Genomic DNA, 20,255 nt, shown 5'->3' with positions numbered 1-20,255 from the left:
TGAATAATTAATTTACAAACATAGTCTTGTTAAATATAAATTAAATCCTCATTTGACACACTTTATAATTTAGAAGTATAAGCCCAGCATGAATGAAGAGAACCCCCCACTGACTCCTTTCATGTAAATCCCGAGGAAGCAGGGACGGAGGCTTGGCTTTCAAAGTTAAAGCTGACGAGGGGTAGTGCTCAGCAAGGGGGCAGATGTGACAGAGAGAGCTTGGGGACCTCAGGCACTTCATCTTTGCTCGTGGGGAGATGCTGAGCGGGGCAGGGAGGCAGTGGGAGTCTGCAGAGCCCTTTCCCAAGGATTGCTGCTCCACACTCGGAGCAGCCTGAGCTGCTGGATCGCAGCTCTCCTTAATTCCTTCCTTTCTCCCTAAAAGATGGGGAACCAAGACCAGTAATAATCGTCTGGCTCTAAGGAACACTTAAGTCTTGATTATACTTAGCTTTGGCTGCTTTGGAATAAGTAGGAAGGAAATGAATTGAAAATGGCACACTGTTTAAAATGCTCGACTGTGTTCCTCTGGAGCACAAGATAAGCCTATAGGTAAAGGAAATTTGCTACCTCCCCCCTCCTTTCCTGATAATAATAGGTTCCAGCAGTTGCACAGCACTTCTCAACTGAAAGGACTTAAAAATCCTTCACAAATCATCTGTCTGGGAGGCAATAGCCCAGATGCACCCACTCTAGGGTGGATTGCAATGCCTAAAGCACACTGCAGTGCTGTGCCCAGAATTGTACAATCTCCTTGGCCTGCCTGGTGTGCAGTGAGAGTTGGACACCAGCATAAAGTTAGTGAGGTTCTGCAGGACACACTTGTGAGCTAGGCTGGGTTTTGGTCCCGGATAACCATGTGGGACAGAAATTTAAAGTGTTGGGAAATGGGTTTGTTCACCGACAGCCCCAATGCTTTCTCTGGCTGTTATTTTCCACGCCTGAGTGACGGCTCGGAGCTGCCGGAGCCTGTGCTGCATTTATTGCGTCTGCACAAATACTCCTGTGCTTGGAGAGTGCTCACATCTCCTGATGCCTTGATGTTCAGGAGCAGCCACTGCCCCTCATGCTGGCAGTGAGGTTAGGTACAGGATGGGCAGCAGCTCTCCTCATGAAAAGTTTGTCTTTCCTTATAAACCTCTCCTTATGAAAAGTTTGTTTTTCCTTATAAATCCCCCCTACCCCGAGGCCACTGAGGAATGGCACCAACCACGTGTGACTTGTGGGACAAACCATGGGCTGCAACAGAAGGTCTAATGAAATAAATTAGTTTCTCCCATCCTAAACGTATCCCAAGACACTTCCAGAAGTGTCAAAGTTTGCTTCCAAAATGGAAAAGAGATGATTTATTCACTATGAATAATTCAGCCAGCTCCTTTTATTATCCAGAACATCCACTAATCCCCTCCAGATATTTTCTGTGTGACATCCATGTTGGTATTTTATTTACAGGCAGTGCAAAAAACTCAAGGAGTCTGTTATCAGGGAAGACGAGTGAAAAGCTGGAGGTTTGCATCTGAAATTTGGAGCTAAATAAAACATGAAAATCTGGACAGTGGCCTCCTGGGGGCAGGGAAAGTGCTTTTCCTTAGAGACATTTCTGGAGAGCAAAGCCCTAAAGTTAATTAACATCTGTGCTCGCAGCCTGGTGCTAAATGGGGAAGGTGGCTGTACTTAAAGGTTTCTTAAAGTGCAGCATCAGTTCTGGCACACAGGTGCCTCCCACAGCTCGGGCAGCCTCTGGCCCTCGGGCAGCACGGGATAAATCAACATCCATAATGAAGTAATCGGCTCTCGTAAATTCCTTCACAGATCCCATTTCCGCCCTTCTGCTGGCAGCAGTGACTCAATCCCTCATTCATTTTGTGCCAGCCTTTGGAGAAAACTCTCATTTCTTCAGCTGGGCTGGATGCAGAAGGGATTTGTTGGCCCTGAACCTTTGCAGGCAGCCTGGGAAGGATGCTCCCAGTGGGTGCTAACCCAGGAGCCACTGTGCCTGACCTGAGAGCATCAGTTCCTCACCCTTACCCACAGAAAACCTTTCTACAGCCTGGGGTCACAGCACCTGCACCCAGTTCCCCTTTTCGAGAGGTTTCTGCCAGCAGTGGAGCTTCCTGCTTGTCAAAGGGACACTTTTCCAGTGGCCAGGGGAGTCTCCTCACTGGTGTGGCCCAGGCTGGAGAGATGTCCCTGCCCTGGCCGCCCTGGCTGCTGGCTCTCAGGTTGGCAGGGCATTAAAGGAGGCTCTGCTGTGATCCAGAGGCTGCATTGCTGCACGGTGGGAATGCAGCTTTGCCCACTGCACTGGTGGGGATGCAAAGCAGGGCTGGTTCCAGCACAGCCACCCAAAGGAGCAGATCCCCTCCTGCAGACCCCCAGGCTGTGCTCATGGACAGGGCAGGAGGCCTGTATGTGATCTGTGCTCTGACCCTCATTGAATTGATTCTTCTGAGTCAAAGGGAGAGCACTGCTGTGTCAAATTTGAAAGATTTATAGACTCTGAGCTGTACCAATAGTTGTCACTCAGCGGGCTGAATTATTTTTGAGGCAGAGTTGATTTATCTGAACTGAAGGCTTTAGATGTCTCTGTAGGAGAGGATGGGATACTTCAGGTGTGTGAGAATCAAGTCAAAGGGCTGGTCAGAGGCCAGGGTTTGAGGCCAAGGTTTGTGGTCTAGGGCGAGCAGCAGCATCATAGGAGAGATAATAAGCTCATTCTCCCCTCCCACTTGGGACAAATAGCCAGAATTCTTCAGCATTTCCAAGGAGAAATGGGTTCAGGGACAATCAAAACATTTACATTTAGTTTCATCAGATTGTTTTGATTTGCTCTTCATATGGTGATAAATTCTGTCCTGCGTAAGTAAAGCAAGAAAATGAGTATTTGGAAATAAACGTCAAAGTGAAGTGCATCAACTAGATAAGGGTAAAACGAAATATTTTGTTAGCTTACTGAAGAAAAAGAAGTTTTTGAATGAAATTATAAGGTTGAGGTAATTCATTTTAGGGTTTGACAATTTTAATTTATTTTCAGCAAAACTTCATATTTTTTTCCAGTAGAAATCAGTTCTATTTATTTCCTGCATTCCCAGATGAAGCCAACCTACCATTTCCCTTAAAAGGCTGCTGTGAAATCTGCCTGCTATAAATGTGTCACAAAATGGAGACCATTTCTCAGAATTCAGTGGTTGTGGGTGACCACAATCAGTGTGCTTCAAGGACCTCTTCATGCCTCAGTGCTAAAGGCAGAATATTCTGATTATGTCATCCCATCTCCATGCACAGGAAGGGTTTAATTGCCCGTGGTACACATTGGAAGTGAGAAGCCAGAGTGAGCCTTCCTGGGGCTTTGCTTCTCCTCCCATCTCCTCCAAGCCTCCACACTCTGCCTTGGTGTCTCTGTGGCTCCAGCTTGGTGTCTGTCACAGGACATTTGGTCTTGTGGTCAGTGATTGGCAGGTGGACACTGCGGCCATTCCACACCTGCATTTCTGACTGCCCCACCACTCCCAGTTCCCAGCTCCCAGCTTTCCAAAGCCCCAGAGGGATCATGCTTGGCTGCTTGGGGCACTGTGGGTGGGGGAATAAAGGGGCATGATGGCTGGGCACCCTGGCATAAGCCTTGTGTGTCCATCTCCATGTCCAGAGAGCTTCATAGTGAGGATGTTTGTGTTTGTTCCCTGACCTGCAGCTGGCCAGGAATGGCTCCGACCATCTGATCAGCTTTGCTCAACAGGGGAATTGCAGGTGGTGGTAAAGGCTCCCCCCAGGCAGATGCACGTGGGAGGTGTGAACCAAAACACTTGTGAGTGTGGGTGGGGGAACACCTTGTCTCCATGTGGCTGGGAAACAGGGGAGGTCAGAGCAGGGATTCTCCAAATGCTGGAAGCTTTGTTTCTGACAGTTCCCCTCAATCAGCTTCTCTCTCCCTCAAAATTTGCCACCTGTGATGCCTCCCACGCTAGGCTGTGGCCTTCAGTCTGTCATTCTGCTCCACAGACACACAAAGCCACCTGAGTAGTGTTGTAAAGGCAAGGAGAGGCAGCAGAGCAGCAGGGTAGAGGAGTAGGAAAAACTTCAGGGAGTTAGGTTGGCTGTTCCTACAGCCATAGGGGTGAAGTTAAGATGATAACAGGATGATCTTCATTTGGTTCTTGAAAAGAAAAGCTGAAGGCAGAGAGACTTGTAACATTCAAGATAAACCATTTCCTTCCTTGATCTGGCATGTCCAGCCTTAGTTTCTCACATGAATCTGCACCTCGTGAGAAGGCACAATGGACCCTGGTTCCTCTCTCTGGATCAGCAAGAGGAGGAATGAAAATACCTCGGTGTTGCTGCTCTCACAAAAAGTCAAAGCCATGTCCAGGTGTTGGAATTTGATAAGGAGAAGCTAAAGGTGTGCTGTCCAGCTCCTGGGAACTTTGGACTAAGCCAAAGATCCCAAATTTTCTGGTTTCTTTCTGTGTATGATTCTGGGATATATAACATCTGCTGGAGTATTTCTTACACCACTGTGTAGAAAACAGAGCATTTATCTTTTTCACCACTTCCCAAAGATGTTCTGAAGCCATCAAGGGGAGCTGGGGAAGGTGGTTGCGTCTCAAAGGAGGCATCTACAGTAAGCAGAGGCTGTACAAAACAGTTGGGAGCTGGAAAAAAAAGACTGGGAATATCGATCCCTCGTTCCTGAGGAGAGTCGTTTGCACCCACCAGGTGCCATGGGCAGTGAGCAGCCCTCAGGAGCAGAGCTCAGCAGGTCCTGCTTGCCCAGGGGTGGTGACCTGACTGCCAAATGACCTCCTCACTTGGCCTGAGGTGTGGATTCTGCCTGGAGAGGAGAACCAGCTGGCCTGGTGACCCTTCTGCCACTGCACTCCAGCTCCTTTACCCTCCCAACAGGGGAGGCAGAGAGAAATTGTTCTTTTTCTGCAACCTGATTAGTTTCTCCCAGCTGCTTTCCACAGCCTGGTGCTCCCTCGAAATCTCATTAGGGCTGGGCTGTGATTATGTGGTGGCTTGAAAAGAACTGTGAAAGGGAAAACAAAATGAGGAAGAGAAAAGGAATGTCCAGGAACTGGCAGGAAGAGAGAGGTGGTAAGCACAGCAAGGGGGCATGAGAGACAACATGAAATGGATTTCCTTGAAAGAGTTGGTGAAGCAGAGTACACTGTTCCCATCTCCTTCTTCATCTGGGACCAGGAGGGAACAGGGTCAGGAGTGAGAATCTCTGCAGAGGGCACAAACTGCTCCCCTTTCGTGAAACCAGAACTTTCTCAGATGTTTTGAATGTACTTTTTTTACCTTGGGGGTGAGAATTAGACAGGGATTTACACGGGTGGTTTTTTCTCCTGGCCAATGCAGGCATTTCCATGCCATGGTGCCATGACAGGGACTTGGGTGCACTGTGCTTTCTCAGCCCCACTTCTGGGCTCTGCTGGATCCTCCACCCTCTCAACGTGCTGCCAACAAAGGTGGTTTGACAGAGCTCAGTGCTTGTTGGCAGTGAGTGGCTCTCACAGAGCAGGGCAGCAGCAGCTGCTTCCCCAGTCCTGGGCAGTGTTGCACTGCCCATCCCAGTGTTTCATTTTAGTCACAGTGGGTGGCACGGGAATGGGAAATGCAATTAAAGAAATTCCAGCTTCTCATCTGAATCTTGTCAAGCTGTTCTGGAGGAGCTATCCAGGGGAGTTAATAGTATACAGTGAGGTTTGTCTTCCAGCCCTTCCCAAGGAAATTTCCTTTTGCCTCCTCAAACACCCCATGAACTAAAAGGACAAATGAACAAGAGCACTTGCCCGAAGTGCAAACTATTCTCCTCCAATTATCCTATGTGCTTCTATCCTCACCCTTCTCTTTCCCCACCTGCTTTCTTCTTCCTGCACAAAAATTCCTTTAACCCTAAACATTGTAGGGAGCAGTTAAGTATTTAGCAGTGAGGTGTGACATGAAGACAAGACTTTGGACAAACCTGGCTTTGCTCTGCCCAGGGATTTTCCAGAGACTATGGAAACTGGGCTGCATCTTTCTTTGCATCAGAAGGTGCTTCCACGTGACTTTGCACCCAGGGCATGTCCTGTCCTGAGAGTGGAGGAAAAAAAATCAAGCTAAAAGGAGGTGGCTCCTTCCCTGAGGTGCTTTACATAATATTTCAGTGAAGTGTTCAGTACCTTCCCCTTTAATCAATTCTTCCCCATCTGCGTAGAGCATCCCGTGTCCACATCTCTGCCTTTCCAGTAATAACCTCATCAGGGACAGTGCAGACAGACTTGTGCTTCTGCAAAGCAGAGTCTGGCTGATGTCATGTCTCGCCTCAAGGACTTTCCTGGGTCCTCTGGGTAATGGCTGTTAGATGCTAAAACACACACGTGTAGGTCTTATGGCCCTTGGGCTCACAGGGAGAGGCTCCCTGTGCCAGCTCCTGTTCCCATGGAAAGAGGAACAGGCACCCTGGGGCTGGATGGGAGGAGATAACATCACTGCAGGGTAGGAAGAGATGGTACAAGGGAACATCTCTGAAGAAAGGATTTGGGGTGGTTGGCTATCAGGAGAGGAAAACCTGCCTTTTTGGTGTCTCCATCTGCACATCCATGGCAGCAGGAAGGAGCAGAGGTGTGGGGGAGCAGGCAGGTGGGGATCTCAGAAGGCAGCACAGTTTTGAAAGCCCTGTCCAGTTCCCATCTGCCAGCTCCAGGGGTGAGCAAGCTGTGGCTGGGGGAGTTTGCGATCGACAGAGCAGCATTTATAGCATGACTTGTTTGACAGCTCCTGGCACGAGCACAGGACGTGGAGATGGTTTTTAATAGCACGTTTGTATTATAAAAAGAACTCTGTTTCAACTGAGATTCCCTGGACAGAGGCGAAAGACATTCAGGCAAGGACAGCACTGCCGGTGCTGCTGCAGAAGTGAAACAGATGGGAAGTTCAGTGTGTCACCTTGAAAACACAGATCACCACAGTTCTGCTCCTGCTGTCCTTGAGAGCTCCCCTAGTCACTCCAGCATCGTGTCCAGAAATCTCTCTGGGCTCTGATTCGGAGGGAAGAAGACCTTGGAAGTGGAATTAAATTTATATTCACATTATTTTGTTCTTGATGTTGGAGAGCCAGATCTCACCCAGAGCAGGGACATGGAGGTGGCCACAAATGAGGTGTCCCACACTACTAATGGGAGAACTGGGAGAAGCTGACACTGCCCAGCCAGTCCCTGAGGTGGTCTGTGTCGGGCACAGCAGGTGCTCTTGGTACCTGTCCCCTCTGCTCAGAGAGGGCTCCCACATGTCATTGTAGGAGCACATTCCTGCCCCCAGCTGTGGGGACAAGAAGTGGTGCATCCAGATGTCAAGGTTATTCTAAAATACAGTTATCTTATTTAGGTTATTTATTTAGTCTTGAAGGCATCTCCAGACTTTGAATCTGTTCATCTGTTGAATGTGTTCCCTGGGATGTGTGGAGGCAGATGTGTGGTGCAACCCAGGATTTGTCTGAGGTGTTTGCAGGCTGGGAGGGCGAGTGGGCTGTCCTGGAGAGGAAAATGCTCACCAGGGCATGGCTGTGAGGGTGTGGACAGGCTGAGCACAGCTGTGTCTGAAGTGGGGACCCTGTTTTGCAGAAGAGGGAGATTGGAGGAGAGGCTTCCTGGCTTGCCTTGACCTGCTCAGAGTGTCCTACCAGCCCTTGAAAGAAAAACACCCCATTCCTGGGTCTCCTCCAAGAAAGAACTTCTGAGAATTTCCTGAATTGCAGCATCCCTAAGAGTTTGCCTGTAATATTTGCTTTGCTTGGCTGCGTGATTGACAGCATGGACACATCACATTCACGTCAGAGCACCTGAAATGCTGTCCCTGCTTCCCAGGAAAGCAGCCTGCTTTATTGGACTGCAGTGAGAGATTTGCTTGGAGGTGGAGAGGGTAGGGAGCTCTATGAGTAAAAACAAATATCAGAACAATGAAAGCTAGAAGGCGACTGTCTAGGATATTAATCTCTCAGCCCCACTGTTACTTAGGATTTTTCACAGAGTATTCTGAGTTGGAAGAGACTAAACTATGTCTCCTGCAGAGGAAAATTGAGGAGGGTGTTTCCAGGTCTCTGAGCCCTGTCTTCAGAGGTTTTTTTGTTGCTGTTGAATACAAGTTGCAAAAACCACATTTAAATCCTTTCTTTTATCCTAATTTAGGAGCCGTCTAAGACATGTTCATCTCATGGCTTTGTTCCTCTCTTTTGGCAGAAAGCTGAGCTCTCAATGCAGAAAAAGAAGCTCATAGATGGAACAGAGGAATCCAGGGTTCCAGCCCCTCTGGATCCCACTGACTGCACCCTTGAGAGGGGTCAGCTGAACTGAACACACAAACTTGATAAAAGCCACTTGAAAAGGAGGTTTTGGCAGAGCCCAGCTGTGTTTATTTGTTGTGTAAGGTAACCTGAAAACACACACTGTTCACTATCTCAATTGGCTGCATCAAGGGAGATAAAGGTTGGATATTAGGAAGAAGTTTTTCACAGAAAGAATAATAAAGTATTGGAATGCTTTGCCTGGGGAAGTGGTGGAGTCACCATCCCTGGATGTATTTTTAAAAAGATTGGATGTGGCACTCGGTGCCATGGTTTAGTTGAGGTGCCAGGGCATAGGTTGGACTTGATATCTTGGAGGTGTCTTCCAACCTGGTTATTCTGTGATTCTGTGATTCAAATCTTGTCATGCAAACCCTGTGAATTTAAGTTGTTGTTCTGAAACTCAGTAGCCCTAAATTATATTTACTCTGAACCCAGGGTGGAACTTGGTCCAGAGCAGATTTCCTGAAGCCAAATCTGACTGAATATATGGACAGATTCCCCATCTGTGGGGGTAGAGCAGCAGAGATAACCCAAGGAGGAGGCCTCAGGGTAGCACACAAACTCTCCTATGCTGGGGACAGGCTGATTTCTGAACAAATCTCTTTTCTTTTGGATTGAAAATGTTTGGGATTTTCTTAGAAATTACTTTTCACACAGCAAACTTGTAGTTTTCAAAAAAAGAAAGGGTTTGAGAGTGCAATATTTTTTTGTTGTTGTTGTTATTTTTTTCTACCAATATGAAACACCCCCATAAGCTCCCCATCCTTTTATTCCCACAAATGTTCTTTTACCGAACACCATCCGTTCCATTAAATGTTTTCAGGTTGTGCCATTCTCTGGAACTGTGCTTCCACCAGCATCTGTGCTGCCCACATGAGGAAGAGCAGGGCTGATCAGGGATGTGCTGCAGTGCCAGGTGGTGACAGTGTGACCAAGGGCCAGCAGGGACATGCTGAAAGGCTGGGTTGGACATGAGCACACTCAGCCAGCAGAGGACATGCTGCAGGGCATCCCTTGGCACGGGATAAACTCACGTGACAGTATTTAGGCTAGGCAGCCCTCAGGGTTTGCCTTATGGGGAGTTTGATTTTTTTATTTCATGACTGAAATTTGGTGTAACGTTGCATGTGTGCCAGCGTGTGTGTGTTACCCCACGTGTGATCCAAATGGTGTGGCCAAACTGTTAAAGCCATTCCTCCTTACTTCATTAGCTCCTTCTGTTGAAAGCACTAAAAATGCCTGTGCTTTCACAGAGAAGTTAACTACCTCCATGTGCTGCACAGCAGATGGTACAGTAATGGTGGAGGCGTATTTTACAATAACCCTTTTCCACATGGGGAAATCGAGGCATTGGGAAGTCTCTTTCTGATGGCTGAGTATCAGGGACAGAAAAAAACTACAGGGGTGCAGGAGATGGGTTTTAGGGGCTGAGCTCATCCTACCAAACTCAGCTTTGATCAGTGGACTCTTCCAAGGTCAGGAAGAGTAAGAGGTATTTCCAGGAGACAACCTGGCCTGCTTCACATTGAGATGTCCCTCCAGAAGTCCCTACCCCCCTCTCTAAGGGCTGTAGGAAGCTGCCCACTGGGGTTAAACCACAACAGCTCAGCCACACACAGCTGCTCACTCACTCAGCAGCATGGGGGAGGAAGTTGGAAGGGTAAAAGTCCTCCCAAAGGCCAGAGCTCTTTTGTATAAATCTTGCCTCAGATAATTCTGAAAGAAAATACATTTGTAAATGCCAAAATTTCCCAATGGGCTCCCTACAGAGAGGCAAGGGAGCCAGCTCAGCTACTAAGTTCTGCCTCGTGAATAGCTGTGCTAATAATAGCCACTGAAATTAGATCAAACCACAGGACAGTGACAATAACAGCTCAGAATTTTCAGAAGCGCTGAATGACTTGTGCACCACACCTTTTGCAAAGGCTGGCTATGAATGGCACAAGAGGAGCTCTTTAACGCTGATCCCTCCTGAAAATCTGGGCTTGACAACAAATGCTAAGCCCCTGGGATAGCTGACCCTCCACTCTTCCAGAGTGTTAGCATTGATTATCCCAGACTTGAGTGCTGAACTTTACAGCAGGACATAACTGAGCAGCCAGACCAGAAGTGAGATGTCACCAGGGACTCCAGTTGGGAGTTAAACACTGATAGTGACATCTAACATGAATTCATCACTGCATTTTTGGTTGCTTTCTCCTACACTAGAGATATTACTTAGGAGGAGCTATGTAAACTCATATGAACTCGAACGGGGTGTGCAGTGATGGGGGAGAATATGTCAAATATTGTGCTATTTTGGCCCCAACGCTGTGCCAATGCTACTTTTATTTCACATTTTGACATGTCTCCATCCCCACATACTCTATATCCAAGCACATATCCTATATCCAGTGTGATCCACGCATTCAGGTGCTGGGATGGGCTCTCCCAGCCCCTGGGTCTGGGCAGTGGCTGTGCCCATGCACTTGGCTGTGAGGGCTGCTGCTGTCCTTAGCTCTGTGTCTGCTCATGTCTGCTTTGAATGAACTGTAGAGGCAAAGCCACCCCTCCGAAGGTGCTGCACCTGCCCCCATTCTCCCCACTTAGACATCCATTAGGACCCTGTCCCTGTCACCTTTGCTCACCCCTGTGAACAGGGTGAAGCATCAGCTGCCTGATGGCAAAAGCTCTTCCCTCCCCATCTCATTCCTATGCAAGGGACGTGCTGGGGACCCGTCCCTCCTCTCTGTTGGCTGCCAGGGGAGCGAGGGTGAGGAAGATGAAGTGGGGCCCGTGCTGTGCCCTGCCCTGGGCAGGACAGGCTGTCCGGGGGAGGGCTGCAGCTATTTTAGCAGCACGGCTGGAGGAGCCGGCTCGGAACCAGCAGCGAGGGCAGCGCGGGGAGGATGTGCTGCAGTCATAAAAATTCCACCGAGATAAATCAATAGAGGGCGGAGGAGAATGAGAGGGAGGGATGGCAAAGTCAGACTTTCTTCATCTCTGCACACAAAAGAGGGAGGCAATGGGGGTCGTGCAGGTTCAACAGGAGTGAAAGGGACCAAAGGGCACATCAGGAGCAGGTGACTGCAGCACGCACTGGTGGAACTGGGTCTGGGGTCTGGTTCAGACAGCTGCTGAGTGCCAGACTTGTTCCTGCATGGCATCTATTAGCACCTTCTCAGGCAGGCTGAAAAAGAGTTAAAGGAGCGAATTGACTTGCAGCAGCGAGCAGCAGAGTGGTGGGCTAATGGTGTGGGCTACTGCCAGTCCAATCCAGCAGGAGCTGCCTCCCAGAACTGCCACTTATCCATGAGCTAGGACACACTCTTACTAAAACTGAAGGGCCTTATTATGGTACAAAATCTCTTTTCTGTCAGCGAAAGACTGATTTTTAAGGATTTTTAACTGGTTGCACCCAGAGCTGGGACCATACAGCCCCAGCTTTCTTTTCTAATCTCCAGCAAGGGGTATCTGCCCAAGGACCCAGAGTGCTCTGAGTTTCGTACGAACCCTTTGCAGTGTAAGTCCTGTAGCAAGGGGTGGATTGTCACTAGATTCATGCAAAGCACTACTATTGCTATATGTACAAATTAGGTGTGTGGAACAGGGCTGGGCTGCACCCCAATAAAAAACAGAGCTATCTGCTTGCCTTCTCTGATAAGCTCGTGAGCAGCTTTCCCTGCCTGTGATTGAAAGGTGTAGCTGAACTTAAGGCTGGATTCAGCCAACATCCACACTGCCCCTTCATGCCTGTGCTTAAAAGGAGTATTGAGTTGTCTGCCAAGAGGAAGCCCAAGGTCTTGTTTGTGTGGTCCTGGTTTTCCAGGCAAGGGCCAGGCTCAGCCCACCAGTGAACACAAAGTCTTCCTAAGCGTGCCATGGATGTCCTGGAAAGGTGTCAGTGGTCACCAACACCTGCTCCCAGACTGAGAAAATAAATGTTCTGGCTGTGACTACCTGCAGACCAGAGGAGCAGGCTCTGCTTGGCCTGAATGCCTCCCAGAACATCCCATTCTTCCTTGTCTTTCCCAGGAATACACCATTGACATCTTCTTTGCCCAGACGTGGTACGACCGGCGCCTGCGGTTCAACAGCACCTTGAAGGCGCTGACACTGAACACCAACATGGTGAGCCGCATCTGGATCCCTGACACCTTCTTTAGGAACTCCAAACGGGCTGATTCCCACTGGATAACCACTCCCAATCAGCTCCTCCGCATCTGGAATGATGGAAAAGTGCTCTACACTCTCAGGTACATCCAGCAGGCTCTGCTGAGGGGAGGGAACAAAGAGATGGACAAGTGGTTCTCTAAACTAAAATAATTTAAAATGGTGTCTTGGCCAGTCCAGCTGTTTTATTCTGTTAATAAACATTTGGCTCTTTGCTTCCATAACTTCTCACTTTCATAAACGAACCTGAAAAGTTGACTAAACACAAGAGCTTTTTGAAGGTGATACTTAGATGTTTTTCCTCACCTTGAAAATATCCAAAAGTATATTTTTGGTTTGGAATGTTCCTGCAAACAGACTGATCTTCAGCAAATTAGTTCTCAAGGAAGTGAGAATGCCTCTGTCACATTTAGGTGTTGGAATCAAGCGATCTTCACCAGCTCAAAATCACTTTCTCTCTCTTTCTGTCTCAGGCTGACAATCGAGGCTGAATGTCTGCTCCAGCTGCAGAATTTCCCAATGGACACTCACTCCTGCCCTTTGGTTTTTTCCAGTTGTGAGTATACACATTTTAAAGATAGCTGTAGAAGGCTAGAGAAACCTCAATGGAGTAACTTTTCTGGGGAAACCACCCTCACTTTTAGCTGCATTTTTTCACCTAATTTCTATGCACCCTTCTTGAGCCATTACCCTTCATGGCCTGAAGCATCCTCCCACTCCTGGGTTAGCAGAGGTCATCAGGGATAGACTAACAACATCTCTGAGTTTCTCCTTAATTTAGGTGGATGGTTGGAGGAGATTATTTCACTGACCTTCTGGTCACTCCAGAAAAAACACAGATATATTTGGGAGTACAAATGGCACCTGTCCTGCCTTGCATCTTTCCCCTTCTCTCACTCTCTGAGTGAGGTCTGGAAACGTTCTGCTCCAAAGGAGGGTTACTCAGACCTCCTCTCTCGTGCACTACTCATCTAGACCCTTCAGCAGAGAGTGCTTCTGATGTTATCACATCTCCTCTGGTAATTTTGCAGGGAGCCTTTCTGCACCAAGAGATCCCTGTCCTCGTGCGTGGGTGGGAAATCTGATTTAATCATCTGAGCTCAGGTTCTCCTGCTTCCCCTGCTGCTGAAGAGATGCAGCTCAGAGCTCTGAGGTGCTTCAGAAGGAGGCAGCATACTGAGATCTCATCCCTTCATCTCCCACCACCCCTCATTCTTTGCTAATTAATGTGCATGCCATACACACTAGATAATTAGAAACACACTATTAGTTAGCTGCCAAGCTCTTACTCCATCCTCCTCCAAGGGACTTTCTCCTAGGTCCCTGCTTCACAGCAGGCTTGTTTCTTTGTCAAGAAAGCCAGAGGCAGGAGAAGCTGTGCTTCAGCCCGCAGGGCCAGGTTTTCTTCTCCATGGAGAGTGCACCCCTTCTTTTCCATAGATCAGCTCCCAGGGCAAGAGGTACAGGGAGCACACAGAGCAGCCAGAATCATGCTGGCAGTTTTGTATTCCCAGTGTACTCATGCCTGGGATGGCACTCATGAGGTGCCAGCTGCCCCAGGGAGTTAAAAGCCTTAAAGATTCCAGGCTGGTGGAGTCACAGAACTGCAGAACAGTCAGGGCTGGAAGGGGCCTTTGGAGATCATCTAGAACAGTCCCACTGACAGGCAGAGTCACCTAGAGCAGGTTACACCTGTGTAGTGCAGCCAGGTGGGGTTTTGAATCCAGAGTTTTGACTCCAGAATCATGGGAGGGAGACTCCACAACCTCCCTGGGCACACTGTTCTGTTACTCTGCCACCCTCAAACAGGTTTTTCCTCAAACCAGCAGAGTCTTCTTGGACCAGCCCACATCTCATTCCCAGCAGTGCAGTCCTTAGAAAGGCTCTGTTTCTGGCGGTGCCTTCCCCATCCCCAGGATCTGAAGCAGCCCACGAGGGGAAATGCAGTCCCTATCCCCATTCCATGTGGGAATACCTCAGGAACTCTAAACAAAAGGCACCAGGAACACCTTCCTGAAGGGTTCATGTTTGCAGAGCAGCTCTGGTGAGATGCCAGTGCTTTTGCAGCCAGGGTAGTGCCCGAGGGGTGGTAGATGGCATGCTGTCCTACTGATGCTTGTGGATGGGTTTTCCCAGATGGATACCCCCGCGAGGAGATCGTCTATCGCTGGAGACGCTACTCCATCGAGGTCTCTGACCAGCGCACCTGGAGGCTCTACCAGTTCGACTTCACAGGGCTGAGGAACACCTCAGAGGTCCTCAGGACTGGGGCAGGTGAGGCAAGGGGAGGCAGCCCACAGGAGCACCACTGTGCTGGAGACCTGGTGGGAGGCAAAGCAATGGGGAAGGAAGGTTACAACAGCGTGGTCAGAGAAAAAAACTAAAAATGAAGGGATGAACATTGGCCAGAGGGAGCAGACGGGATGAAGAGTGAGGGGAAGATGGATCAAGGAGAGGACAGAACCATTGACATCTGTGAACTGTGGGGTGACAATGCTATGAATGAAGCTATCCCTAATTGAAGGGTCAGGAGGGAGAGGAGAGGGAGCTTAAATCCCCTCTCGTTGCAGTGTGTGCATGCTGTGTAACCTCTGGATGATGCTTATGATTGGAATGGGGGTGGAGAAATCAGTACTTGCAGGTCTGGATCTTTCCCTCTGTAAACTCCTGTCAGGCTGATGAACACCTGAACTGTGCTGTAAGAGACAGGGACAAGGCTGCATGTGTGAAGAAACTAAATAATGGAAGCCCTTCAGCTCCTCCTCCTCCTCACAATAGCTCACATCCCCTTTCCTTCCCACAGACAACTGAGGAAAGCCTCTGGATTCCTGCAGGTGGGGTGAGCTCATACTTTTAAGCTCTCTGAAACAGCAAGGAGCTTCTCCCATTCTGCAGAAGCTGCTGCTCTCAACAGTAGCAGCCAGGGTAGAAAGGCAGCACAAACTGGGACAAGATGTGAAAGTGTCTTGAATGCACCAGTGGCCTTCTGATGTTTGTAATTCTCTTTTTTTTGGTAATTGCTTGCAAGCTCCATCTTAACCCCAGAGCTGTCAGGTGGCTTTCTTCCAATACTCACTGTGAGCCTCTGAAAAAAGAAAGAACCCCACTGTAAGCTGCCAAATGAGCAATTAGGATGTACAGCACCACATGCCTTTTCCAGAGGCAGAACCAGACTCTCAGTGGAACTGATTGAAGGACACTTCCTTTGTCACAGCTCAGGTAGTTCGTTAGCAAGCCAGGCCATGCAGCCTGGTACAGCCAAAGAGCTTCTATAGAAAAGAAACTCTTGCAGCAGTCAGCTGAAGATAAATGTTGTCTGCAGATCCTTCCCTGAAACTTTTCCAAACTGTGTAGCCAGGCCAGTATGAATGCAGCCTGGTGGCCATATGGACAGCCAAGCAAACAGCCAGCTGGGCAGCCACCCAGTCAGCTCTTAAATTAGTCACAAAGACATCAAGCAGGACAGCTACACAGCCAGCCAGGTAGCCACAGAATCCACTAGCAACAAAACGAGTGAGTCACCAAACCTACTCAGCCAGCTACGTGAAGTTAACAACCTGGGCAGCTACAAAACCAGAGGGACAGGCATCTAAAACAACGAGAAAACCTTATCAGAAACTCCAAATTCTGAAACTTTGCTGATTGTTCTGCTTTAGGAAGCCCCACGTTATGATTCCAATGTCTCTGTTGCTTTTTCCAGGGGAGTACATGGTGATGACAGTTTCTTTTGACCTAAGCAGACGTATGGGTTACTTTGCCATTCAGACCTACATTCCCTGCATCCTGACTGTTGTTCTTTCCTGGGTTTCCTTCTGGATCAAGAGAGACTCTACGCCAGCCAGGACATCTCTGGGTAAGAGACAGCATGATGCATGTCTGATGCTTGTCAAACTCTGTCAGGCAAGCAGACTGGCAGTGTTGGACTACAAAATCTCCCGAAGCACATTGCCATTTTCTGGCATTTTTGAGCTTACCAGAGAATATTTCACTCCTTCAGCTTCCTATGTGTAACACTCCACAGCTCAACCAAATCTCCAGCTGTGCTGGCTTGGGCTGCTGGGTTATCTCAGGAGAGCACCTCACTCTCATGGCTTCATCTGAAACCCAAGCACAGCCTTTTCCCAAGCTGACAACGGGATATTTTCATGCACCAAAAGGGACAGGGAGGGGCTGAGCTGTGGCATTGCAGTGCTGCCCAAAGGGCTCCTGTCAGTTGCACATTTTCCACATTTCCTCACAACTTTTCAAGGCTTCTGTGCAGGGCTGCTGACAGCAAGGTTGTAGGGTTAATAGGCAAAGTTGCTTGGCTGCATCCACAGAGCCCCAGGCTCTGGCAGGAGCTGGAAGCCCTGTAGGTACAACCTTTTTCTGTCAGTCACCCCACAGGACCCAGAGAGTGACAATAGCTCTGCCTATACAGGTTTTCTCAGCAAACTGCAGTGGCTCCTTAAGGCAGGAGAAACGTTTGTGTTGACTGAATGCTGCTCTGATAGGTGCTGGGGAGATCTTTGTGAGCCTCTAATACCCTTTGGCTGTATCTGCATTTTGCAGCAAGCTGTGATTCCCAGTGCTGTCCTTCCTATCAGCCCTGCTGACTTTGCCTTTAATTGGAGGTAGCATTCCCAGCCCTGCCTGCAGGTCTCTGTGGGGATGGAGAGGAGAGGAGGGACCATCAGCTATTCAGAGCCCATCCATGATGGCCATGTCTCCCCACCTCCCTCTCAAAATTAATTAGTTTGGTGCTCATGGAGAAAGGAGGAGGAGGAGGGTGTCATTTCCAATGAAGGTGAGGGTGTGTCATAGTCTGTGGCTGGTAAAGGAATGAATAGCAAGAGGAAAATGTGCATGGCTCTAGTGACTGTCTCAGAAAAACAAAGGCAAGTTTCCCCAGGAGAGGGGCCCCTCTCTATGGTAAGGGCTTACAGCCCATGAAGAATAATGTATTCTCTCCACAGCCCCTGTTGTACTTAATACAAATGATCCCCAGCACATTTTGAGCCTGCCAGCCTACATTAGGGAGATATAAACTGGACCAGTTCCACTGGCACTTCAAAAATATGGGAAGTCACATCACATACTGCTAATGCAAGTATGGCAGGAAAACGTGAAAATCTTTTGCCACGCTTACCCCCAAAGCCACTGAGGCGACCTCAGGAAAGGGTGGCAGGTGGATTTAGGTGGATGCTAGACAAGGAGAAACAGGTGGACTTCCTGCTTCTTCCCCACATCCTGAAAATCAGTGGATGAGATCACAATACCAGCTCCTGTAGTTGATCCTTTGCTGGCTCCTGACACTTCATCTCTGGAAGCAGAAACGTGAGCATTGCTGCTTCTGCAAAAACAATTCCAAGCCCCACTCATGTCAAAAGAAATTCCTTATCACCTCCTACACACTTGCCCTCTGCATCAAGGAATGGACAGATTGTGAAGAGCTGTCTCTGAAAAATAGCCAGGGGCAGATTGAAAACGTATGGGTAGGAATTGGACCAAGAAAATAAAGGGAACCTTGTGACTGGTATCTACTACAGGGCAGCCTGAGGGCCAGGGAGCAGAACAGCACTGGCAGATTTTTTCAGGACATTTTCCAAAGAGCACAAGGGCTCTCAAGCCCCAGGTGTAAGAAATTAGGAAAGGAAGGCAAGAGACCAGCATGAATGTGTCAAGAGCTTCTGGTCAGACTAAAGGGCAAGAAGGAAATGCACAGGCAGTGGAAGCAGGGACAGGTGTCCCGGGAGGAGTACAGGGACACTGCCAGCTGTGTAGGCATGGGGTTAGGGATGCAGAGGATACTTAACAGGGGCTTCTCCAGGTTTGTCAGCCAGAAAGGGAACGTCAAAGCAAGTTGAATATAACTGGCAAGCTGGTAAAAATGGATGAGAAGGAGGCTGAGGTACTTTTTTGCCTCAGTCTGCACTGGAAGTCTCCCTCCCCACATTCCACAGTGGATGGACTGCAAGACAGGGACTGGAGCAGCAAAATCCCTCTCCCTGCAAGAGAAGATCAGCTTTGAGACCACCTGAGGAGCCTGAACATCCATAAATCTATGGGACCTGACAAGATACATCCAAGAGCATGGCTGATGTGGTTTCCAAGCCACTCTCCATGATACTTGAAAAGTCATGGTAGTAACCAGAAAAGGGGAAATACTGCACTCCTTTTTTCAAAGGGTACAAAGGAGGAGCCCAGGAACTACAGATCTGTCAGCCTCCCCTCTGTGCCTGGGAAGGTTATGGAACATGGAACTTCCTTCTAGAAGCTCTGCTGAGGCACATGGAGGACAGGAGGTGAGGGCAAGCCCTGCCTGACCAACCCAGCCTCGTGCAGAGTCTGAATTTCCCACTCGTTTACCAGTCCACACTGATGGTCTGATGGTCTGTGATACCTGAGTCCTGAACACCATTCTTTTTCATAGAGCATTGTCAGAGGCTTCCTCAAAACCAGAGTCTGGCTGAGCAGAGCCAAAATGGGACCAGACAACCAGAGTAGAGAGGAAATGGGAGTGTTTTGGGGATGGATGTGTGTAGAAGACAGAAGTGCCCCTTGTCAATACTTAAGGCAGCTGTTTTCTTTCTCAGGTATCACGACTGTGCTCACCATGACCACCCTGAGCACCATCTCCCGCAAGCACCTCCCTCGTGTTTCCTACATCACAGCCATGGACCTCTTTGTCTCTGTGTGCTTCATCTTCGTCTTTGCTGCTCTCATGGAGTATGCCACGCTCAACTACCTGGTGGGAAACAAGAAACCACTGGAGCACAGCCACAGGAAAGCCAGGCTGGTAGGTCAAAGGGGCCAGCAGAGGTGGATGCTGTTACAACCCTAAGCTATTTAAAAATATCCTTCCTGAGCCTGCATTGGAAACTCCTGGTGTGGTTTAGTGCCTGACTGACACTGAGTTCATCCAGTCTTCAGGCCACCCTGTGTTCCGGGTCTGAGAGGTGAGACACAACCAGAAAAAGCAGCTGAAGCTCCCTTAAAACAAGGAAGCCCCTGTCAGAGCCAGGCACCCTGTGCTCTCTCCAGAATTGCTGGAGAGTTTATCAGAACAGTTTAGAATGACTCACATGACTGAATGTAAATGCCATTAAGACACCTGTATCAGTTTGATCTCTGGATTACAGAGATATCTTAGGTCACAGAGATTAAGAAACTGACTTTTTTTTGTGGTCTTCCATCAGAGGACCTGCCATGTGTGGGGATAGTGAACCCACAGTGGTCATCATTCTCTTCATCCTCATCCTCTGTCATGAGATCTGTCCAAGCTCATGGCAGGTACTTCTGACACATTAACTGAAAGAGGCCTCTGAACTAGGCCAGAACTGAAACAGAAAAAGACATATCTCTTCTGGGCCAGGCTCACTTCCCAGCACATCTATCCCCCATATGCCTCATATCCCAGGGTGGACAGAGCTCTTCCATGAGACTCATGATGGGCCAAGAGGAGCCACACAGCCTTTCCCCAGCTTTTCTCCAGTAACTGGAAGCAACCAGCAGACACATCTGGGCTGTGTGCTGTGTCTTCAGAGACAGCTGAGCTCAGGGAAATGAGGGAAGAGGCCAGAACAGATCGAACAGGTCGTGTTTCTGCACTGACTATCATTGGCACAGATGGGGAATCAGTGCAATCAGAGCTTTGCTGTGCCCTGGGGTGCAAGGAAGAATACTCACAGTCATGCAGGGAGCTGCTGTTCCCCCAGAACACACACGTGGTGATTCACAACCAGCTGCAGAGACTGGGGATTATCAGTCATCCCTCTCCATAGAGCTGCACCCA

At 48.8% G+C, this 20,255-nt stretch overlaps 1 protein-coding gene across 1 annotated transcript in view; it reads left to right on the top strand.

The window, feature by feature from the left end:
• LOC106853777 (gamma-aminobutyric acid type A receptor subunit epsilon) overlaps positions 1-20,255 on the top strand; it is a 34,476-nt gene that overhangs the window by 10,807 nt on the left and 3,414 nt on the right. Inside the window, exons 4-8 of the mRNA XM_014877239.2 lie at positions 12,344-12,564; positions 12,955-13,037; positions 14,618-14,755; positions 16,182-16,334; positions 19,057-19,259. Coding sequence (XP_014732725.1) covers positions 12,344-12,564; positions 12,955-13,037; positions 14,618-14,755; positions 16,182-16,334; positions 19,057-19,259 — 798 coding nt within the window. The remainder of the gene's footprint in view (positions 1-12,343; positions 12,565-12,954; positions 13,038-14,617; positions 14,756-16,181; positions 16,335-19,056; positions 19,260-20,255) is intronic.

This window comes from Sturnus vulgaris, chromosome 14, assembly GCF_052056855.1.
Source record: "Sturnus vulgaris isolate bStuVul1 chromosome 14, bStuVul1.hap1, whole genome shotgun sequence".
NCBI lineage: Eukaryota > Metazoa > Chordata > Aves > Passeriformes > Sturnidae > Sturnus > Sturnus vulgaris.
This window is presented reverse-complemented; position numbering and strand designations above follow the sequence as displayed.